The sequence below is a fragment of the Pristis pectinata genome, chromosome 23 (genome assembly GCF_009764475.1).
Source record: "Pristis pectinata isolate sPriPec2 chromosome 23, sPriPec2.1.pri, whole genome shotgun sequence".
In the NCBI taxonomy this organism is placed as follows: domain Eukaryota; kingdom Metazoa; phylum Chordata; class Chondrichthyes; order Rhinopristiformes; family Pristidae; genus Pristis; species Pristis pectinata.
In genome coordinates this window covers 12,395,336-12,421,148 of record NC_067427.1, presented here as the reverse complement: position 1 = coordinate 12,421,148, position 25,813 = coordinate 12,395,336, and the positions used below count along the sequence as shown (strand labels likewise).

The 25,813-nt window shown below is 39.4% G+C and overlaps 1 protein-coding gene across 1 annotated transcript in view; it reads right to left on the bottom strand.

Annotated features, from left to right (window-relative positions):
- LOC127582083 (neuronal calcium sensor 1) overlaps window positions 1–25,813 on the bottom strand; it is a 68,532-nt gene that overhangs the window by 32,441 nt on the left and 10,278 nt on the right. Inside the window, exon 3 of the mRNA XM_052037076.1 lies at window positions 12,806–12,830. Coding sequence (XP_051893036.1) covers window positions 12,806–12,830 — 25 coding nt within the window. The remainder of the gene's footprint in view (window positions 1–12,805; window positions 12,831–25,813) is intronic.

Sequence of the window (25,813 nt, the reverse complement as noted above, 5' to 3'; positions counted from 1 at the left end):
TAGTTATTCATCCATTCACTATAATACTTATGAAACAAAAACATGGAAAAAAAATTAACACTTGAAGACAAACCACAGTGAAGTTTTGGCACAAAAAACAGTAAATTGTTTGGTCTTAGGAAAGATGAAACATTCAATTTGCCCCTGATAGTAATAAAAAAAATACATATACTTAAAAGACTGAACATTACATTACAACCTGATGTCAATGAATTCCAGATAAAACTTCCTACTTGAAGTGCTCCAAGGATAAATCACTCAGCTATTATACCAATTATATACCAATGTAAGATTAACACAGTATCAAATTAAAACAGTCACTAAAGAGGTTATAACCTCCACATTAATCTCTCAGTTTCACCAAACAATTAGCAGAATGAAAAGAAACTGTACACATCACCACTGACCAAGTTGTTTGACAAAGGGCATAGAGGTCAGACTGTGCTTCTGATAGATCGTGAGAGAATTAACATGAGAAAAAGATACAAGTGACTTGATCATCTTTGATTGATGTATCACAAGTAAAACCATACATGATAGTTTTGGGATGGGAGTGACTGCCAGACAGTCTTTGTGGAAACAAACTCAATTATCACACTGAGGACAAACTGCTCCATAATGTGCAGCCCTACAATAAAGTTAAATGAGCTAGATTTGGAAGAGACCTAACAGCTCAAAACGTGGGCAACCTAGAGGCAACATGGACAATCAATAGCAGCATAATTGAATTCCATCACAATATGTTAACTTGGTCTAATGTGTTCCTCATTCTGCTCACCATCAACAAACTAGTGCACCATCTCATGTTTAATGAGTTTAGAAAAGGATAAGGAGTACCTAAAAGTGAAGTAGCTACCTTGTCAAGTTGCAGCACAGGTCTAAATGGATGCTTAACAGTAGAAGCAACATATCATAGAGCTTGATCAGTTAAAATGAACAAATTCAAGCCCCAAGTATAAACACCACCACAGGCTCATTGGGCCAAACTCCCCAATTCTGTGCTGGGTGTTCCTTGTAATGGCAACTAAAATATCCAGGATAATTCACTTCTATACCTTTCAAGACATAAGCAAACGCCAGAACAGCCACAAATTTAGCTCCTAATAATCTACACAAAAATTAAAGTCATAATAATCACCACTACAACACAAGTTAAAAAGTGGAATGCACTTGGAACAGCATATCAATAATTGAGCCAATTATTAATTGCCATGGGTGTCAATTGTCAATGAACCAGACATTACATGGACAACTCTACACTACAGAAAGATTCATTTACAGAAACCTCAACACCATTAAAATGGTAATTGCATCAAGATAATGTGATGTGCTTCTAATTAAACAAAGACTTTTGCGCAAAGGTGGAATCTATTTTGTTCAAGTGGCATTTAAAATCTGAAGTACTTAAAATCAGGATATTATTTGTCACTATTGTTTAAAGTCTTTTAAACAAAACTACAGAACACATTTTTCTGCAATTCCTGTTGCCAGCTCCTGCAGTTGCCTGCCAAGGTCAATATTGCCTCCATCAATATTGTCCAGTAAGGTCATACCACCAAAACTTCTTTTGAGAAGGATGAAAGCATAATAATGGAAATTCCATATACAGTTCACATATGGAGTTAGAGGATATGCCAGACTGCCAAAACGAAGTAACACTGAGGAAGAAAGACAAGGTTATGGAAGATCCCTAAAGACTTATCATATCCACATGGATTTGAGGTCATAGAAATAGGTCATATGTCAGATAAATTTAGGTTAAGAACAGGTTTGGGTGTTGGAGAGTGGGACAATAAACACCTTATAGTGGATGGTAACAGATCGCTGGCAGTCAATCCCTCAGCCACTTATCCTATGACTTTCTCAGACCTTCTGAGACAAAATTTACCTTTACAACAATATGCACTCTCTGATTTTGTACTCTGTGACACATATTTTTCCTCATTATCTTTGCTCCTTATCCTTCACTCACTTTTTCTAGATCTCCATATGGCATTGCATTTCTCTTTTGTCTACTTTTTAAGCTTTCGAGGTGAGAGAAGTTTTGGCCACAGACTAATCTTTCAAATAACAGAAGCACAGAGACAGGAGTGTTTTGCCATGGAACAGGGGGACAGAGAACTGGCGGTTAGGTGATTACAGTTGTTCCAGCCTAAACACACCTCTTAAAAGCTTAAAACATTGTTGAAGAAAAGATGGAGAGAGAAAAAAGCTAGAAACCAAAGGCTGCCAACTTTAAAAAAAAGACACCATGAAACAAATTGAAAATTAAGTAAACTCATGTTTGGCAGAATGGAGAGTTAGAAACTAGTGAACAAGGTCTATAACAATATTATTAAACAAACTTCATAGGGAAACAGCCATTATATTTACAAATAGTCTAAATAAAGTAAATGTTGACTTGAGTTCCTAAAAATCATACTGATAGTACTGTATGTGCACCTTTCTCAAGCTTACAGACCCAGGGAAGGAATTTAAGATATTACAATGGCCCAGATTTTGCAATTAATACACTGTAGAACTGAGTGCAATTTCTAGGGTATGCTTGTGTAGTTTAAACAGAAATCAAAAAGTTCCTGTCAGTGATAAGTTATTTCTCCTGTTAATGTCCTTGCAAATGGAAATCTTTTTTAAAAAATTACTGAATTGACAAGAAAAACATTTTAGACACTATTTCAGCTGTAAAAGCTCTTCCATTAAGATTTTTGAATGAAGTGCAATTAGAGTTCTTCATAGCATACCAAGCCACAATTACTGAACCCCTTGTTATCCAGAGAGATAGAAATGTGTATGGAGTCCAATGTCCAAATAATTATTTAAAAATTCAATTTAATTAATTTTAAGTTTATATTTCAACTCCTACTTTAATATGAATGCTCCAAAATTTATTTTGCTCTGTAATTTTTTTTAAATGATTAAAAAATTAGACCTTCAGTTTCCAGCTTTGCTGCCTGTAAGAATTTAATGAGATTTACTGATGAGCCTGCTTAATAATATTACAACTGCCCAATGCCAGAGATTCTTTATAACAGCTCCAAGATTAAATTAATGCCTGGAAAGAGTAATTCTACGCTACAGGAATCCTTAGATTCCTGTGGGCAGTATCCTCCAAGGTCAAAAACGAGTGCTGCCTCTTCATCACTGACTGCAAAATTTCAGAAAATTAGCCATGACATACTGCTGGAACAGTTTTTTAAAGAAAACTAAAGCAATGCGCAACAGGAAACATACATCATTAGATATGAACTGGAGACTGTATCTACGTTCTCCCTATGACCATGTGGATTTCCTCCACATGCTCCAGTTTCCTCCCACATGCCATAGGTGTGGGTTGGTAGATTATTTTTTTTTAAATCAGTGTGTAGGCGAATGGTGGAATCTGAGGAAGGTTGATGGGAATGTAGAGTGAATAAAATGGGTTTAGAGTACAATTAATGTAAATGGTTAGTGTGGAATCAGTGGGCTGAAGGGCCCATTTTTATGCTCCATGACTCTAAATGAAATCCTGATTATAACCAGGAAGGATGATTGTTCATTCAATAGCTCCTTCTGAAACATCTTTTATTTTCCACTGGGCTGCTATGTATTGGGAAGAGAAAACTGACAGGTATAGTGTCATAAACAGGAAATTGAAAAGCCACTGATAAAAGAATTCAAGCAAGTAACAAATTTTTTTGGAAGAAAACATGCTCTTTTATGGAGTTAACTCAAAAGTGCACTGATGTATAAAACTTGTTGCAAAGCCCTACACCGTAGCCCTGTTTTAACGTCAACATTAGCTTATTCTGTTTAATATATTTAAAATACACAAGCAAATCTATACAGAAATCACAGCTGCGCAGATTTTTTTGAAAACGGTAAACCAATTCTCATCTTCATCTCATCTTGTCAATTCAAATATATTTTGAAACCAAATTTTCTCAACAGCTGGTATGTGATACAAGAAGTGTCATAAATTATAAACAGATTACTATTGCATTCATACAATAAAAGTGGTTAAAATGTAGAGGAATTTTTTTTTTTACCTGCACATCTGAAACATCACATTAGGCTGCTGAATTTATTTATTGAACATGCAGTAATATAACTGAAAAGGCCACATGCAAACACCACATATTCTGCCTGGGTAGTCTATAACCCAATGGTACGAACAAATGAATTTTCCAACTTCAGGTAACCCACACTCATTGTGTTCCTTTCTCTCCCCTTCTGGTTTCCACTCCCTCCCCATCAGCCAGATTCATTAACCTTCCCCACCTGGGCCATCTGCTTATCACCCACAGAACACACCTCCGGGTTCATCTAACCCCTCCCCCGAATGGTTCCATTTGCCCCTCACCCCTTCCTTAACTGGATCTACTCTTCATCTTCCTTGCTTAATCGGATTCCAACATCAGCAGCCTCTTGTTTCAACTTGTCACTTTCCAGCCTCTGTCTGTCCCTCTCCCTTCTTCATCTGGCCCCAATTATTTCCCCTCTTTCCTTAACTGTCTCTGTCTGTCACCCACCAGCCACTGTCTCTGATTCCACTGCTCTCCTTCCTGGCTCTATATGCCGATCTCCCTCCCTGCCTGGTTCCACCTATCACCTACTAGTCCTTGCATCAACCCTTCCTCTCACCTATTTATATTGGACTCTACACTCTCAATCCTGAGACAGTGTCTAAATCCAAAACCTCAACTAGCCCTTTGCTTCAACAGATGCTGCTCGACTTGCCAAGCTGTTCCAGCAGTTTTTTTTTGCTCCAGATTCCAGCATCTGCAGCCTCTGGTATCTACATGTAAGCATTTGTTTGGAGGGAGGCAGATGAGTGGTGAAGAAAATAGGCCCAGAACGTTACAAATCTTGCAATTTCCTTTCCAAGTCACAGTATGTTTTGCACTCCACCCTATCAAACACATCCAGTTATCAGATATGGCATTATGGCTTGTCCAGCAATGAATATTTTTTAAAAAAGGGTTAGCTGATTTTACTTTATTTCTTCAAATCAGCTTTGTGGGGAAAAAAAGTACCTTTTGGGGGCAAGAATTGCAATCACTCCCCAATCACTGCTGAAAGTATAGTCTGATTATTTGAGTAATAGAAGAACAGTGGCCACATGTTGTCACCGTGTTTGAAAGGTCATCCGTTATCATGAATGGGTAAGATACCAATGATGTCAGAGATAAAACCCTGGTTAATCTATTCAGGAGAACAGAAAGCAAATTTTAAAAAAATAATAAGAATTAGATACTTGTATAGGGCATCAGTACTAATGGAGAGAGAAGAATTGACATTTGCTATCACAGTGAGAACGTTCACTCAAGTTCTGAATATTGCACAGAACTGGTTTAATGTTGGAGGAGTCATAAACAATTTTCTTAGCAGCTGGTCACAGGCTAACTAAATAATTTCAGTAAAATGATGTTACATTTATCCTTCTGCCATGGAGATAAAGACAAAGCAAAATCATCAAATAAAGCAAGTCTTTACAGGGCAGAGGGAAGTTGGAAAAAGTTGAATTATCACCCCATTCAAAAGCTTTTTCTGTAATTTCTTTATCCATGGTTATGAAGTAAATTTACTAAAACTTTTATGCTGCAATTATGACCATGCACCCATAGGAAGCACCTACCAAGAGAATATCATTAAAGAATGATCAATTTACACGGGGAATTTGCGGCCTCTTTTAGTTGCAGTTAAATAGATCCTTTGATTCTGATGAAAGGTCATTGATCCAAAACTCTTTCTCCCCAAAATGCTATGTGACCTGCTCAGTTTTTGCGAGATTTCTTGTCATATTTAAGATTCCAGCCTCTGAAGTAATTTGCTTTTTATTCACACCACTTTGCCTCTGGTTGTTATGGCTCTTACTAATACTCGAGTGCTGCTTCATTTTCTCTCCACTCCATCTAACACATAGATCCCAATAGTAAAATAATTGATATTCATGTTTACATGTCTATGATTTTTTTCTCACCAGCATGTCTTTTTTAAGAAGGGGCATATTCTGTATTTATGCCAGTTAATGTGGTGCTATAATGGAAGAATCATTTTGTTTTGAAGATAACCCTTGAAGATAAACATACCAATAATGTTGGTGAAGCAATGATGCAGTTTTCAATACCAGAAGGACTCTTTCCAGTGAAACAACACAACTTAAGACTACCCCAATTATTTGCAATTGTTCCCAAGACAAAAGGATGAGGTTTTAAGGAGGGCATTATAACCACCAAGCAGAATCCACTGGTTAACTAGCAGCAAAACTTTGGCTAATATTCTTTCCGAAAATCCTTAAAATTACATTTTCCCTGCAATTATGCTGATTGGAAAGGGACCCTAGCAGGAATGACGGTACAGCAGCAATGGCAGGAGTTTCTGGGAGTAATTTGGAAGATGCAGCATCAGTTCCCAAAGAAGCAGCAGCATTCCAAAGGGAGGATGAGGCAACCACGGCTGACAAGGGAAGTCAAAGCATCAAAGCAAAGAGAGGGCATAAAATTGGTGGGAAGCTAGAGGATTGGGAAGCTTTTAAAAACCTACAGAAGGCAACTAAAAAAGCAATAAGGGGAGAAAATATGAAATATGAAGGTAAGCTAGCCAATAATATAGAAGAAGATACCAAGTTTTTCAAATATATAGAGTAAAAGAGAGGCAAGAGTAGGCATCAGACCACTGGAAAATGATGCTGGAGAGATAGTAATGGGGAACAAAGAAAGAGCGGACGAACTGAATAAGTATTTTGCGACAGTCTTCACTGTGGAAGACACCAGCAACATGCCAAAAATTCGAGAGTCGGGGCAGAAGTGAGTAGTTGCTATTACTAAGGAGAAGGTGCTGCTTCATTTTCTCTTCACTCCATCCAACACATAGATCCCAATAATAAAATAATTGATATTCATCTTCACACATCTATGACTTGGGGAAAAGGGACAGTTTACACCTGAACTGGAGGGGGACCAATATTCTTGCGGGCAGGTTTGCTGGAGCTGTTGGGGAGGGTTTAAATTAGTTCGGTAGGGAGATGGGAAGCAGAGTGACAGGTCAGAGGTTCATGCATTTAGTGTACAAGTAGATGCAGCGTATAGAAAGACTGAGGAAGGATGGGCAGTTGAAAGGGCAAAATTGCAGTCAGTTGGATGGGCTGAAGTGTGTCTACTTCTTGCATTAAAGTATCAGGAACAAGGGTGATCAACTTAGAGCATGGGTAGCTACATGGAGCTATGACGTGGTGGCCATTACAGAGACTTAGCTGTCACAAGGGCAGGAATGCCTGTTGGATATTCCTGGGTTTACATGTTTCAAAAGGGACAGAGGTAAGAGGTGGGGTGGGGGAGGGGGGAGGGTGGCTTTGCTAATCAGGGACAGTGTCACAGCTATAGAAAGGAAGGACATCCTGGGGGGATCGTCCACTGGGCCAGTGTGGGTGGAAGTCAGAAATAGGAAGGGAGCGCTCACTCTATTGGGAGTATTCTATGGACCACCCCCCTCCCCCCCCACCCCAGTAGCAGCAGAGACACTGAGGAGCAGATCGGGAGGCAGATTTTGGAGAGGTACAAAAATAACAGGGTTGCTGTCATGGGTGATTTCAACTTCCCTAATATTGATTGGCACCTCCTTAGTGTAAAGGGGATAGGTAGGGCAGAGTTTGTTAGGTGTGTCCAGGAAGGATTCCTGACACAGTACGTGGATAGGCCAACTAGAGGAGAGGCCAAACTGGACCTGGTACTAGGCAATGAGGCTGATGAGGTTTCAGATCTCTTGACGGGAGAGCATTTTGGAGACAGTGACCATAACTCCTTGACCTTTACCACAGCCTTGGAGAAGGATAGGACCAGACAATATGGGAAGTATTTAACTGGGGAGGGGGTATTATGATGCTATTAGGCAGGAACTTGGGAGGGTAAATTGGGAACACATATTCTTGGGGAAGTGCACAGCAGAAATGTGGAGGTTGTTTTGTGAGTAGTTGCATGGGGTTCTGCATAGGTTTGTCCCATTGAGGCAAGGTAAGGATGGTAGAGTGAAGGAACCATCATTGACAAGAGATGTAGAATATCTTGTTAAGAGGAAGAAAGAAGCTTACCTAAGGTTTAGAAAGCCTGGATCAGACAAGGCTCTGGACAGTTACAAGGTAGCCAGGAGGGAGCTTAAGAATGGACTCAGGAGAGCAAGATAGGGGCATGAGAAGGCCTTGGCGAGTAGGATTAAGGAAAACCCCAAGGTGTTCTACATGTATGTGAAGAATAAGAGGATGACTAGAGTGAAGGTAGGACATATCAGGGATAAAAGAGGAAACATGTCCCTGGAGTCGGAAGAGGTAGGGGAGGTCCTTAATGAATACCTGGCTTCAGTATTCACCAGAGAGAGAGACCTTGATATTTGTGAGGATGGTGTACAACAAGCTGATACACTAGGGCATGTCGACGTGAGGAAAGAGAATATGCTGGAACTTTTGAAAACCATTAGGATAGGTAAGTCACCAGGGCCGGATGGCATATCTATCAAAGGTTATTATGGGAAGCAAGGGAAGAGATTGCTGCACCTTTGGCAATGATCTTTGCATCCTCACTGGCCGCAGGAGTAGTGCCAGATGATTGGAGGGTGGCAAATGTTGTTCCTTTGTTTAAGTAAGGGAGTAGGGATAACCCTGGGAATTACAGACCAGTGAGTCTTTCTTCAGTGGTGGGCAAATTACTGGAAAAGATTCTCAGGGACAGGATTTATGCACACTTGGAAAAGCATAGGCTGATTAGAGACAGTCAGCATGGCTTTGTGAGGGGCAGGTCATGCCTCACAAGCATAATGAATTCTGAGGATGTGACAAAGCACATGATGAAGGTTAGAGCAGTGGATGTGGTGTACATGGATTTTAGTAAGGCATTTGATAAGGTTCCTCAGGGAAGGCTCATTCAGAAAGTAAGGAGGCATGGGATCCAGGGAAACTTGGCTGTGTGGATTCATAATTGGCTCGCCCATAGAAGACAGAGGGTGGTGGTAGATGGAGCATATTCTGACTGGAGGTCAGTGACCAGTGGTGTTCCACAGGGATCTGTTCTGGGACCAGTGCTCTTTGTGATTTTTATAAACGACTTGGATGAGGATGTGGAAGGGTGGGTTAGTAAGTTTGCCAATGACACAAAGGTTGGTGGTATTGTGGATAGTGTAGAAGGTTGCTGTAGATTACAACAGAACATTGACAGGATGCAGACCTGGGCTGAGAAGTGGCAGATGGAGTTCAACCCAGAAAAGAGTGAAGTGATACACTTTGGAAGATTGAATTTGAAGGTAGAGTACAAGGTTAATGGCAGGTCTCTTAACAGTGTGGAGGAACAGAGGGATCTTGGGGTCCACGCTCATAGATCCCTCAAGGTTGCCACACAGATTGATAGGGCTGTTAAGGTGGCTTATGGCGTGTTGGCCTTCATTATTTGGGGTACTGAGTTCACGAGCTGCCAGGTAATGTTGCAGCTCTATAAAACTCTGGTTGGACCACACTTGGAGTATTGTGTTCAGTTCTGGTCACCTCATTATAGGAAAGATGTGGAAGCTTTAGAGAGTATGCCAGAGGAGATTTACCAGGAGGCTGCCTGGATTGGAGAGCAGTCTTATGAGGATAGGTTGAGTGAGCTAGGGCTTCTCTCTTTGGAGAGGAGGAGGATGAGAGATGACTTGATAGAGGTGTACAAGATGATAAGAGGCATAGATCAAGTGGACAGTCAGAGACTTTTTCCCAGGGCAAAAATGGCTAACACAAGGGGGCATAATTTTAAGGTGATTGGAGGAAGGTAGAAGGGGGATTTCAGAGGCAAGTTTTTTTTTAAAAAGAGTGGTGTGTGTGTGGAACACACTGCTGGCAGAGGTTGTGGAGGCAGATACATTAGGGACATTTAAGAGACTCTTAGATAAGCATATAAATGATATAAAAATGCAGGGCTATGTGGGAGGGAAGGGTAAGATACATCTTAGAGCAGGATAAGATGTCAGCACAACATCATGGGCCAAAAGGCCTGTACTGTGCTGTGATGTTCTATGTTCTAGAAAGAGTGGGAATAAAGGAGGCCTTTTCTGGTTGGCTGCTGGTGACAGGTGGTGTTCCACAGGGGTCAGTGTTGGGTCTGCTACTTTTCACATTATATGCTAATGATCTGGATGGACAGAATTGAGGGTTTTTTGTGGCCAAGTTTGCGAATGATATAAAGATAGGTGGAGGGGCAGGCAGTATTGAGGAACGGAGTCTGCAGAAGGACTTGGACAGGTTGGGAAAATGGGCAAAGAAGTGGAAGATGAGATACAGAGTGGGGAAGTGTACAGTCATGCACTTTGGTAGAAGGAATAAAGGCGTAGACTATCTTTTAAAAAAAAATGGAGTAAAATTCAGAAATCAGAGGTGCAAAGGGACTTGGGAGTCCTAGTGCAGGATTCCCTAAAGGTTAATTTACAGGTTAAGTCGGTAGCAAGGAAGGCAAATGCAATGTTAGCATTCATTTCCAGAGGACTAGAATATAAAAGCAAGAATATAATGCTGAGGCTTTATAAGGCATTGGTCAGAGCACATCTGGAGTATTGAGAGCAGCTTTGGGCCCCATATCCAAGGAAGGATGTGCTGGCATTGGAGAGGGTCCAGAGGAGGTTTACAAGAATGACCCTGGGAATGAAAGGGTTAACATATGAGAAGCTGTACTGCTGGGGCCTGTACTCGCTGGAGTTTCGAAGGATTAGGGGGGATCTCATTGAAACCTACCGAATATTGAAAGGCCTTGGATAGAGTGGACGTGGAGATGGATGTTTCCAGTAATGGGAGAGTCTAGAACCAGAGGGCACAGCATCAGAATGGAAGGACCTTCCTTTAGAAGGGAGATGAAGAGGAAATTTCTTTAGCCAGAGGGTGGTGAATCGGTGGAATTCACTGACACAGACAGCTGTGGAGGCCAAGTCATTGGGTATATTTAAAGTGGAGGTTGATAGGTTCTTGATTTGTCAAGTTGTCAAAGGTTATAGGGAGAAGGCAGGAGAACAGAGTTGAGAGGGAAAAATAAATCAGCCCATGATCAAATGGCAGAGCAGACTCAAAGGGCCAAATAGCTTAATTCTGCTCCTATGTATTATGGTCTAATTAATAACATAGGCAACAGGTTGAAATGAGGGAATTTTCAATTCTGCATGGCCAAAATTACTTGCTTGATTATACCAATTAATCCACTGGGGTAAACTTCTGTATAGACATCTGATGCAATGCTGGGAATAACCAACAAGATGCATGTATGTTGAAAAACCACCAAATACTATTTTGATCAGAAAATCATGAACCACCCACAAGTCTAGTACATAACAATGACTCTAAAATATTATATGTGTTCCAAACCAAAAAAGCTCTACAAAGGATATTAACATATCTGACAAGATAGGCATGAACTCAATGGAGACAGCTTTCTTAAAAGAGAACAGCTTTTCCTGACTGAAGGCATTGGATATTGGACAAATAATGAAAAGTATCACCTCTAAGCTCAAAAGTCAGTGTGAGCAGTTGTGCTACTCCACTGAACAATAATAATGAAACAGGTCAACTACTTGAAATTAAATATGAACTGGAGATAGATTTAATTAAACTTGATTGTTCTTGCCATTAATCTTGTAACTGTCAACCTAAATATCATTCATTTTCAGTCAACTCTTCAACTTATGCACTTTTTTTTCATCACAGTGCAATCCACAAGATTCTTCCTTCCAACAGTTGGCCCCATGCAAAATGAATGATTTGAAGGGAATTTTTGCACAATGTTCTCTCAAAATTAATCTTGTATCCACCCACCTGATTGCTACAGATAAAATTTTTTGGGGGGGCAGGGTAGGCTTTCAACTGTCATCATGCACACTGTTCTCTCAATTAAGGTCTACGCCCATTTTTGTCCTCTGCTCTCTTCCTTATCCAATTTCCCAGTTAATCTCTCCGAAGTCCGCAGATTAGATGAACTTCAGAGCTGCTCTACGTACCATAACATTGACTGGATAATAAGATGAAGTATTCATATCAGATTGCAGCTGGACTAACATAATTCACAAATCCAACTGGAATATCATCTTCAATCGTTCATTTGTTATGAATAATAACACAACAATGCAAAGCACCATTGGTGGTTTTGGGCATCATATCGAAGACAACTTTCTACAGCTGTTTTCCATCAATGACCAAATGTAAAAGTTTTGACACAGGCCTGGACAAGAGGCACAGCCTGGATCCAATGCACATTGGGAATTAAGTCAGAGGTATCCTTTAAATGTCACTTGCATAGCATTCTAGATGGAAAGTGACTTCAAACCATAGAACTCAACAAAACATATTCTAACTCTAGTCCTGTTGACCAAACATTTTAAACTTTAAACTTTTATTTATACAGCAAGTAACAGGCCCTTCCGGCCCAACGAGCCCGCGCCGCCCAATTTCACCCACGTTAACCTACGAACCCGTACGTCTTTGGAATGTGGGAGGAAACCAGAGCACCTGGAGGAAACCCACGCAGTCCTTACAGACAGCAGCAGGAATTGAACCCTGATCACTGACACTGTATTAGCATTACGCTAACTGCTATGCTACCGTGCCGCCCTCCAGTGGAAGCGAGCAAGTCTCAGTGGAAGCCAAAGACTGGCTGACTTTTCTGATCCCTAATGCAGTAATGACAAACAAAGTTTTCCTTCCATCACATTGTTGAGATCATTTTACTAAGCACAATTAAATTTTAAAATCCAGGATTTTTCCCAATGTACATAAAGTTACATTTAGCAATTAATTTATTTTTCTTTTTAAAGTATTAAGAACATTACTCACCACTGCTGGACTTCTTTCTCAGTAACTGCAAAAGAAAGACAAGTTACCACATTTACCAAATAGTACTGAATTTATATATGCATGTACACAATATGTCCCTCTGTCCACTATATCATAGTACAGGGAATATTTCATGTTCTTAAAATATATTTTTCACATAGCTTGAATCACAAAGATTCACCATCCTCTGAAATCAACAAATTACTCAATTCATTCATCCCCATCTTCTTTATCCAGTTCCAGGTTTCAAGCAAAGTCGACTGCTGGAAGGATATGCCAACAACAGTCTGTGCCTAGCAGCAACAAATCATTAGGCTTTTGTGAATCAAAGCACAGTGCCCTAATGCACCTTAAATAGCAGCAGCTAAAGCTTTTGTATTCAATTAGATTTTCTAAACTCAAGACAATGCGAAACGAAAAGCAAAATCGATCAGGAAATATACAGTTTTACACTAGAAATAAGTGCAATTGAATTACTAGGCCTTTCATTTTCCCCTCTAGTTTTACTAGTCTAGAAATCATCAGTTTTGCAAGTGATGAAAATCAGTAATGTATTCTGTGAAACCAATGATAGATACAAGGAATAAATAATCATGACTGAAGTTTTATTACCAATAAATGTGTATTAAAAATAGTCTACTTTTTCAACTTTGCATATTATCATTTAAAATGTTTATCACAAAGCACCCTGTTTTTCACCCTTTCCTGCTCTGCTCTCCTGTGGGTGCTTGCACTGTATGATGAATGAAGAATGAAGGTATGGCACTTAACTAGAAAATACATTATAGCTAAATCCAGTATTGTTCTCTATTTGTCAAATTTCATAGTGGCTAGTGATTAGGCAAGGCCACTAAGGCTATTTCTAACACTCCAGTGCAAGCTTGTGCCACATGCTCAACTCAGTATTCTATCAAGGCTATGGCTTTAACCTCACCATAAGACTTGAGCAGATTATTCTAGCTTGACAGCAAGTGCAATGTTAGTTAGTTTTTGCTGGTAAGAGTTGCTATAATTTGGATGAGCCATAAAATAATACTGAGCAAAAAATGCAAAAAACAAAGTCATGTGTAATAAGTAGTTTTATGGTGAAACGTGTAGGAAAGTTTTTTTTTAACTCAGTTGTGCTGGAACCAATATGAAGGATAAATGGTGCCATAATTTTTAATTTTGAAGAAAAATAAAAACTATTTTTTGTCTTAATACCCCACTCAAAGACAGGACACTCTCAATCTAATATCAAACAAAACTTTAACACTGCTTTTCTCTCCACAGATGCTACCTGACCTATATGTTTTCACCATCTTCTCTTCCTCAGTTAAGAAAGCAATCCATTAGGCCTTCCTTGACCATCTTTGCTGCTTTCGGACTCCTGCTGACATCTGTACGAAGATCCCTAAAGTATCCTACCATTTGTAGGTATGCCCTTTGCTATATCTTTTGCTCCCCACAGATGCATTAATTTGCACTGCAAATGAATTGAATTCCATTTGCATTCTTGTGGAACCAATTACCTTTCTGAAGACTACAGTTTGATTCCTCACAATCAATGACAAGGACAATTTTTCTATCATTCACATGCTTTTTATAACCTGTGTTCCCTACATTCAAGCCCAAATCATTAAGACAGACCCCCAAAAAAGCAAGAGGTCCAGTTCTGAGCCCTTTAGAACCACTTTGGAAACTGCATTCAGTTACAAAAACAATTACCCTTTGCTTCCTTCAATACACATCCAAGTTGCCTCTTTTCCTTGAAACACTCATTAGAAAGTGATGAAAGATCATGTTGCTAACTGATGAAAGAATTTTATCACATTTGACACTGAGAAAGTTAAATTAATACATCACTGCAGGATTTCAGTGAGATTTTGATAGCTTTCATGTCTTGTTCATAATCCTTTGAATTCTTTATTAGAATAAATTTGGTCTTATGACCACCATTCCTTTCCCTCCACCACCCCCATTTTCACTGATTACACAGAAGGCAACTTCCATTCTAAACAACTGCTAATAACCATGAATAGTTGTAAGATTTTCAACATTTTTGCTATGGATTGCACGAGATTAGAAATGTTTGACTTGTCCAATGAATGGAACATTAGGCAAACATCAAAAGACAAAAGAGGAATAAAAAAGTGATTTTAATTGAAAACCTATTGCTAAAATAACAGACATAGCTATGCATGGGGAAAAAATAAAGTTTTGCTCCAAAGGAGGTATGAACAGTAGAAAAATAGCTCACGTCTTTGCAGAATAAACCTTCTCATATGGATCATTAAGTATCAAGAATGCCACATTCTGAATTTGGCATAATCTTAGTAGTTGATATAAGAAAGGAATTACAAGGCTAGGGCTTGCAACAGAATACTTTCTAATGTGTCCCTTCCTTAAATGGGCAATAGGAGGCTAGGTACATATGAATTTGTTCAGCAGACTTCACCACCTTTGTGAGGGTTTAATAAAGTGTTTTCTGAGAGGCAGAAACTTGGAGGACCTCAGACAAACTTTATGGGCACTGTGCGAGGAGCCAGAAGCAAAAGTCACAGGGTGTGAAGATGCATAATCTTTCCAACATGGTAATAAGTTGCCTTTGCACATTGGAAACCACAGCTCAGATTCTGGAATATATTAAGCTTTCCACAGGCTGAATAAAATTATATCAACATCCATATGGATCTAAGGTAAAATATTTTAGACACTGACAGGTTAACTGCCACAAACCCAACACCATGCCAAATATTTTAGTTATCTCTCAATGTTTTCTGTTAGGCCAAATGGCAGAATTACAGTTTGTTGGTGATCATCACCTGAATGGAAAGACTACCCCATTAAAGCCTTCAAAACCACCCATTTTCTAAACCCAAAAACCACATGAGCTAAACTGAAAGTCCCACCAAAGAATGACTTAGGAAGCTCAAAGCAGCACAAGGTTTCTGGTCTTTAAAACAAAGTCACTTGAAACCATGACCAAGGGAAAAAGGCCTTTCAGCCCAAAGGAGGAGTACTTTATCACAACCAATGTTCCAACTTTTAAAATATGTGATCTTCAAAGACATAAGGCTGATTTTATTGCCCATCCCTAATTGTTGCGGACATTAAGAGGCAAGCACCACGTGTGGGACTGGCATAACATATTGATTTTATTGTACCTTTCTGTATATCAACAGAGAAACAGTTAAAATTGTAATGAGAAACTGGAAACTTCTAGCAAGCATGAAGCTTCTTTGGAGGGTGCATAGAGATACCAAGCAAAAAGGAGAGCAGTACCTCAGAGAAGCCACCAAGCTGCCTCAATCATCTCCTGCCCTGTGAGAGTCTGTGAATCTCACATCAATCAGCTACCTCAGAAATGGAGTGGAAGCAAATCATCCATGACCCTATCACACTTCCTGAAAACAACTCAAGCCTTCATTGGTAAAGTGGGAACTGCTTTGTGCTAAAAGTCCATAAATTCTTGGTGCAGTCTAGCCTCATTAATGGAGTTAAAAACTACATTTTTTTTTATGGCCTCAGTAACAGGCTTCAGAACCAGGTCCGAGAGATAATCAAGGTCCAATGAGATAACTGGCTCTTCAAATGATTTACAAAAATCATACAGACTCACTTACTTGCATTTTTAAAACACACCACTGTTTACTTACTTAGTCACTAAAATTGTGTTCTCTACGGCCTAGATTTTCAATTTTATTCAGGGAAGATCAGAACGAGCATCTCTAATTAGTGTTGTTATATTAAGTATTTGTGATAACAGTATCTGTACTTGCAATAAACAACATTTAACACAGAATGGATATTATCACTGATGGTCCATTTCATTAGGCACAGGATTTTCTCTGTTTCAAATTGAAATTTACAAGACTCCAATTGTTAAAGTACTTTTTCATTAGAAATGTTGGAACATTAAAATGAGATATTTGATTCAAGTAATTTTTAATTAAGACTATTAACTCAGAACTAAAATTATGATTCAAATTTGATTATTTCAGTATCTTTAAAAACACTCCACTCTTTTATGCAAGAATTTACAGCATGATGTCAAGGGCAGTCATGCTCACATCACTTTTGGAATTCATCTCCTTGGTCCATAATTGAACTAAGATGGTGATGAGGTCTGGAGTCAAGTTGTCTGGTAAAACCCAAAGTGGACATCAATTAGCAGGTTACTGGTGAGTGAGTACCACTTGATTGCAATGTCGATATCAATTGCTGGCGATAAAGAATAGAGTGATTGAGTGGTAATTAACTGGATTGGATTTGTCCTGGTTTTTGTGAACAGGAAACATCTGGTCAAGTTTCCACACTGCCAGATAGATGCCAGTGTTGTAATTACTAGAATAGCTTGGATAGAGGCACAGCTAGATCTGGAGCACAATTCTTCAGATGGCAACTGGAATGTTGCGTCAGGTGTTGACAGCCAATAGTGAATTGAATTGGCTGAAGATTAAGTTTTTGTGATGGTGGGTTCTTAGAAAGTTGTTGAGTTGGATCATCTATTTAGCACTTCCAGCTGAGCACAGCTCTGAATGTTTCAGCCATGTCCTTAGCATTCACATGCTGGGTTCCTCAATAGTTGAAGTCTTCTCCTGTTAGCTGTTTACTTGTTCATCACCATTCATCAGTATGTATGGTACATTGCAGAACTTCCATTTGATCCGTTGGCTGTGAAATCACTTAACTGTCAATTGCATTGCTTTTGTTGTTTAGCACATGACATCCACTGTTACAATTTCACTTTGTTGGCACCTCATTTTTCTGTACGTCTGTTGCTGCTTCCAGCATGTTCTTATGCATTCCACATTGAACCTAATTCCCTGGTGTGATAGTAATGGTAGATTAAGGGAAATGCCAGCTCATGGGGTAAGGATTATGGTGGTGTACATTTCTGCTGCTACTGATGACCGCATGGATGTCCAATTCTGGGCTGCCGAATGTGTTCTGAACCTCTCCCAATTGTAGTGGCACACAACGCCCTCGAGTGTGTCTTCAGCATGAAGCTACTAATTTACCTCCACAAGGTCTGTGCGGTGGTCATGTCTACCAATGCCATTTTGGACAGATGCATCTGCCACAGACTGCATTCCTGTCAGGATTCTAATAATGATGTATAAACATTAGCTCAGTCAATAAGATTAACTACAATCATAATTGGAATGTTGTTCTGTCTTAATCAGAACTGCATCAGAATTTCAGCCCCACTGGGGCAAACACAAATGGAATACATCAGAGGGTGAAAATGCTCAATGAATTTGGACTTCAGTTGGCAGTGGACAGGAAGCACAAGAGTGTACATTTGCACATTTAATCCTGAGCAACTGGAAATGAAATGCTCTTAATTTACACAAGCAGGATGGCAACTGTTTTTTTTTTCCCCCACGGAGAAAAAATTATGGCTTGTCCAAGACTGATTATTAGACAGGCATTTGAAGAGTACAGAGATGGGCCTGAACATCACTGTCTAAAAATAGAAACCATCCTCACTGTTACATTGCAATATTCAATGGGAATAGAGTTCATAGCCAAGCCTAATTGTGATATGAAAGACATTTGCAATCTTCACTTAATCCCAAGATTTTTAAGAGCTTCATGTGTTAGTTCACAGAAGAAAAAAGCCCGTTTGAATACAAATCACAACCCCAACGAGGCTATAAAGGGCAACTAATGCAGGATTTACTATTAATCTCCATTGTACTGTTACCACAAAACAATATTCTCCATTTTATAATTGCATTTATGTCAACATAGGGAATATCAGGGCCAGCAAATTGCTGTGAATGAACACAAGAAATTCAAATTTTGTCAGGGAGTTCTCAGAATTTTTTCCTGTTGTCAAATTTTTCTGGCCTAATTTATTCTGGCAAACTGTTAAATTCTGTAAAGCATAAACATAAGAAACAAATGGAAAATATTCTAGCAGTTCAAAAATTGGAAAGTTACTAATGCAGAAGGAAAAGTTAATATACAGCATAACTATAACACACAAATATTCTATTGAAAAGTCACAACTTTGGATTTAAATTAAAAAAATCAGTTTGGAATTTGCACTCTTTGCTCTAGGTTTGCAGCACAATTAGGTCAAAATCACAAAAGTCAAAAGCAAAGAATTGCACTGGTCATGCTAGTTTAAAAAACATCTTGTTGAAAGCTTGTCGTACCCAGGAAAATGGCCAAGCTCCACAGTGAGATTCTACATCTTTCTGAACTTTAATGAATTGTTGCATATGTGTGTTTTGGTTGTTTCTAAATATAATTTTTATGCAGTTAGGAAATTAATGTTACACATCAATATAACTAACGATCTTACAAGTGTTTAATTTAAAATCGTTAAAATGTGTGGGCTACGGACACCAATTAAAATAATTTTTGTGATAAAACCAATTTTCAAGATATGAATTAAACAGCACCAATACATCAAAGTAACTTTTACAGCAATTTTTAAGACATCTGTTCCACAACACAGCGCAGCACGATTATGTGGTCTATGGCACATTTTATAATTTGTGTTCAAAAGTAAAGAACTGTTGGAAATGTGATTCAGAAATGGGCTTGCACAAAATGTCACGAGGTAAAGAAACAGATCTCATAACTAAAAAAATTGAGGGGTCTAGCTTCATCAGGGTCAGAGTGTATCCACAGAAAATACCCTGCATTTCAAGTACACTCAGTTCTCGTTATCTGCTGATTTGCTACAAGCAGAACTGCATACTCGTGAGGTCAGCCCCAAGTGCCATCTCAATTTTTTTTTGAACAAATATATCTATGTACATGTTCAAGAACCAACCACTGTTTGCATAAAAATGGTGAACATTTTCCACATCACTTGTGTCAAGTGGCTCCCTGCTGTGCACTGTACAAAAGAAGAGTGGGCTTTGCTTACACAAATGTACCATATGATTTCAAAACTGATCACTGCTCATGTTCTAGCATTGCTGGTTTCATGGAAGTAGTATTTTACCTAATATCATATTCTTTTAGGTACTTAAACATGTTATTAAATTTATTAATGTGTATTGGTGTTGTTAATGCTCTTCTAACATTATCTGGCATATTTATGTTTATTTAGTGGGGCACTGGTGCAAGAGAGGGCCTTAGTAGTCTCCATATATTTTGTCATCTGTGGGAAGTTTCTGCCTATCACTCGCAGATAACAAGTACTTGGCATATGCATTTCACAACCTACAGATGTCCCAGAGACCTTTACAACCAATGGAGTACTTCTGAGGTAGAGAACTGCCATAACACAATTAACAATTGACACATTACAAGCTCCCACATAAAGCACTTCAATAGTTTCCAAATCATGTTCTTGTGATGTTGACAAAAGGATAAATATAGGCCAAGACAGAGATTACCTCCCAGTTTTTTTTCCCCAGAATAGCAGTGGGGGATCTTTTATGCTTATTTGAGAGAGCAGATGGACCTTTGGTTTAACACCTCATTCAAAATATCACACCTCCATAAATTCAGTATTTTCTCAGAAATGCACTGCTGTGCCCAACATTTGTGCTCAGGTTTCTGGAATACAGTCAGAACTCCATGCTCTTCAGTCTAAATCCAAACTTTTTGGTGAGATTGTGGTCAAACAAAAACTTTCAGCAAAAGCATTAAAAGACACAAGATACTATAAACTCTTGTCGGTATTTATGCATCTGGCATTCTATTGCAATTGGCAAAATTTTTTTTAAGAATATTAAGCAATTTCATGATTTTTTTTTCAAATTTGAATTTGGCACACCAGGTTCCGCATGGATTTTGTTCACATGCTGTCTCATGTGATGGTGATTATGGCCATTCATTTGATTTATTTTTGCTATATTTTACATGCATACAGTTCAGCCTTAAAATACAGATTTGCAGTTTAAAACATCGTTATATAAAAAGTTAAGATAACATAGCTTGGCAATTTATTTAGAAGTTTATGCATAGAATACTAGTAATTTTTTGAGCAATTCTCATGCAACTGGCAACTCCATTCCCCATGGATACCGAATGACTGAGAGTATACTGTAATTTGGTTGACAAATGTAATCATGTAATTTTGAAGTACATTATTTTATTAAATAAACAGTGTAAATGTAGCATGCGACTTGTGGAAGGAGGGATCACTTAGGTGGTAATGGGATTTTAATCAAGGGAATTGTTTTGTTCTAGATGAAGTTGATCTGAGATTTCTTGGAACTGTTATCACATATTGTAGGCATGTGGAGTGTGTTCCATCACTTAGCTTGGAAGCCTTGAGAGTCTGTAGTCAAGATAATCATTACAGGATATCTATCCTGTGAGGTGCGAGATACCCAGAGTATCTTTATAGCTGGTCCAGTAAAATGTTTTGCAGCAGTGCAGTACAAGACATAAAAATTACTACAAGTTACCAAAAAATAAATAAATAAATAGTGCAAAAAAGGATAACGAAGTGGTGTTCATGGACTGTTCAGAAACCTGATGGCAGAGGGGAAGAAGCTGTTCCTAAAATGTTGAGTGTGGGTCTTCAGGCTCCTGCACCTCCCCTCTAATGGTAGTAATGAGAAGAGGGCATGCCCTGGATGCTGAGGGTCCTTAATGATGGAGACCACCTTCTTGAGGCACCACCTCTCAAAGGTGTCCTTGATGGTGGGGAGGGTTGTGCCCGTGATGGAGCGGACTGACTTTACAACCCTCGGCAGCCTCTTTTAATCCTACACATTAGAGCCTCCATACCAGGCGGTGATGCAACCAGTCAGAATGCTCTCTACTGTACCTCTATCGAAATTTGCAGGAGTCTTTAGTGACATACCAAATCTCTTCACACTCCTAATGAAGCAGAGCCACTGGCGTGCCTTCTTCGTGATTGCATCAATGTGATGGCCCCAGGATAGATCCTCTGAGATGCTGACGCCCAGGAACTTGAAGAATTGTACCCAGTAATTCAGCGAGGGACCAACTAGCATTTCTGCACAACCTCTTTGTTCTTATTTCATATTTCTTTAAGACATTAAAAGGGGACATATGGCCCATTAAGTCTACATCAGCTCTCAGAGCAATTGCACAATCTCATTTTCTAGTAACCTGTTCTCTCGCATTTGCCCATAAACCTCCCCTCGATTTTCCTACCACAAACCCACAGGAAGGGTAATTGACAATAGTCAATCTACCAACCAGCATGTCTATGGAATATTGGAAGAAACTAAAGTGCAAAGCTCTGGAGGTCAGGATCAAAACCAAGTTGCTAGGGTTCTGAGGCAGCAGCACAGCCTCAGTGAATCAAGGAAAACTGAAGCTGTGCTGCTGCCTCAACCCTAGCAACTCTGGTTTGATCCTCTTTATGATTTTCTCTTTCTAACTCTCCAAACCACACAGCACAAGCACGAGCAGATGAATATAACTATGAATCAACATGGGAAGTCTCTGGTCTCTGAATAGGCAGACAACACCCCAGCAAAAGCACCTAAATGGGAGAGTTTAATAATCGACTGCAGACCCACAGATTACTTCAAACCAAAGGAACCAACACATCCTAGGGCAATATAGAAACACTTCAAAAATAAAAGAAATGTCGCTATTGTTAACAGATAGGTTAATGACCAATTATTCTTCAGCCTCTAATCTGCATAAACCTTCCTAACATAGAATTATTTTATTTTGAAGCTTAAATCATTTGATGTTGAAATTGCCTGTCACATCCCATAACAACCAAACTAAGTTTATACTGCTGATCACCCCTACCCCAGAAATAGCTCAATTATCAATGCATTATTAAAACATTAACTGATGCAAAGTGACAAATCTACAGAAGCGGAAATTGTCTGGATGCCTTACAGAATCAGAAATCTCAAACAATTAAATGTAATTTAATAACCTATGCCCTAGCAGTTAGCATTATTGTAACATCCTACATCAAGACTTAATCCCATTATAAGGTAAAGCAATTTTGCATCTTCAATCCCAAACAGAATCCTACAGAAACTTTTCATGGCATGATATTCTCTGTCACAACAAGAGATAAAGATTAGAAGCCTTGGTTTAATTTCCTGTAAATCTATAACAGGAAACAACTCCTCCTTTGCTCCACTCCCATGGGAGGTTTGTTGGAGGTGAGATGCAATGCTGCAACAAGAAAGATTGAGGGAAGTATTAGGACTATGACGCAGCCCTGTTTGACACAGGCAGACAGAGTTTTGTGCTCGGTCTGAGTTCTTGATCTTCAAATATCCTTTTCATCTTTCAGCCAAAGATTGTACTGACACATTGAAGGTAACGGTGAATCTCAACATTAATGTCTGTCTTTACAGGAAGGAGATAGAGAGCTTAGTAACATGGTGTCATGCCAACAACCTTTCCCTCAATAGCAGCAAAACAAAAGAGCTGATCATTGACTTCAGGAAGGGGGGGGGGGGGGGATGCACATCCTCCTGTCTACATCAACAGTGCTGAGGTCAAGAGTGTTAAGAGCTTCAAGTTCCTAGGAGTGACCATAGCCTGTCCTGATCCAACCATGTAGATGCTGCGGCGAAGAAAGCTCACCAGCGCCTCTACTTCCTCAGGAGGCTAAGAAATTTGGCATCCCCCATCAACCCTTACCAATTTTTAATCAATGCACCATAGAAAGCATCCCACCTTGGTACGGCAACTGCTATGCCCATGGCCGCAGTGATTTGTGGACATGGCTCAGCACATCACGGAAACCAGCCTCTCCTCCATGGACTCTGTCTATACTTAGCTGCCTCAGCAAAGCAGCAAGGATAATCAAAGAACCAATCTAATCTCTCTTCTCCGCTATCCCATTAAGTTATAGAAGCCTGAAAGCACATACCACCGTGCTCAAGGACAGCTTCTATCCTGCTGTTACAAGACAATTGAATGGTTTCTTAGTACAATAAGATGGACTCTTGACCTCACAAGCTACCTCATCAGGACCTTGCACCTTATTGTCTACCTGCACTTTCTCTGTAGCTGTTACACTTTATTCTGCATTCTCTTATTGTTTTACCTGGTACTACCTCAATGCACTGTGTAATGAATTGATCTGCATGAACAGTATGCAAGACAAGCTTTTCACTGTACCTCAGTACATGTGACAATAATAAACCAATTCCAATGCCAAGAGGTATTTCCTGAAATACAGGGAGCGGTCCACATTTTCCAGGGTCTCATTGTGAATCTTAATTATCAGAGGGCAATGCAGTACTGTGGTGATCATTTTGAATCTAATCACTCTATGATTGCTTATGACATAATTTGAAAACTTGCATGGCAAAACAGCTCAATCATAGACAATAAATAAAGGACTGCAGATGTTGGAATCTAGACGAAAAAAAGCAACAAGATGCTGGAGGAACTCAGTAGGCCAGGCAGCATCCATGGAAAGAAAAAACAGATGGTCAATGTTTTGGGAAGGGTCCTGACCCAAAACATTGACTGTTTTTCTCCACGGATGCTGCCTGGCCTGCTGAGTTCCTCCAGCAACTTGTTGATCAATCAGAAACACCCTGTTTCAAGCCCAGCTATGACAAGACAGACATGCTAAGACAACTATTTCACCACAGATTGTGCAGATAAGAGAGATTTGGGTTAACTCAAAATCTCCAGGCACCTAGTTATTGTGGGAATGTCAAATCGTCAGAGGGTGCAAATAAAGCAGAATTCCATTTGCTGATCATTTTGTTATCAATGCTAGACCATGATCATTAGCCAGACATGATCAGATGAGGACAGTCAACAGCCTAATTCAACATCTAACCTGATTGAATCTCCCAATTCATGCATGATGAATGACCATTTCAGAAAGGTACTGAAAGGCAAAGCAGGTGAATCTTCAGGAGAGAATATATCATAAAACTAAACCATGTGATTCACATTGAAATGATTGTAATGTAACTTTAAAACCATCACCAGGAAACTTTGTACATAACATTACATGCTTTTTGCATTTATTGAACACCAATGGAACATTATAAAGTATCTGAACTTATAAAACGATGCAAATAATTTGATGAAGTCATTATTTTACAGTATGTTGTAAATTTGCCAATCAATTGGTTCTGTATGAGGACACTACTTAGCTGATCCTTCAGGATCAAGAATGACTCCTCCACACCATTTGTGGCTTTAGTTAACTGATCACAGCAATGTGGGACCTGCATATTTTGCCAGAAGTGAGGCAGGAAGTACTTTATGGGGTGGATGGGTAGTTTAGGAGATGATACCCTCCTTCCACATAAGAGCCCTGTGTGTTCTTAATAAATGGATTCAAGGTTTTCCAAGCCAACCCAACAGCTCTTTCTCCACAAAGCGGTTATGAGTCAGGGATTCCCAGAGGTCAATGGGATCGCTGCATTCCACCCCCCCCCCCCCCCCCACCAGGGAGGTTTAGAGAACATTGTTGGATCTTTTTCTTGATCCATCTAGTAATCCTGTATGATTCTCAGGCCCTTCGGCCCACAATGTTGTGCCGAACTTTACACTTCGCCTAAGACTACCTAACCCCTTCCTCCCACATATCCCTCTATTTTAAATTCTTCCATATGTTTACCTAACAATCTCTTGAATTTGACCAAGGTATCTGCCTCCACCACCACCCCAGGCAGCGCAGTCCATGCCCCAACCACTCTCTGGGTAAAAAAAAACCTCCCTCTGATATCTCCCTTGAACTTCCCACCCATTACTTTAAAGCCATGCCCTCTTGTATTGAGCATTGGTGCCCTGAGAAACAGGCACTGGCTGTCTACTCTATCTATTCCTCTTAATATTTTGTATACCTCTATCATGTCTCCCCTCATCTCTTGCCATAACAGACCTTGGAATTGCGTGTCTGTTTTAGGCGTCTGGCACGCAGCTGTTTGTAATTAGGGCCTCTATGCTGGGGATTTTGAGGGTACAGCAAAATTTCAAGAAGTACTCTTCATTCTAATAGATTCCAATTGTATAGACTCATCATTATGAGACAAAAAAGGTCTTGAGACTTTTACATCTCTTTCAGGTCAGTTCAAAGTGCTTCACAATACTCTTAAAGTGGAATCATTCTTGTAAAACACATTA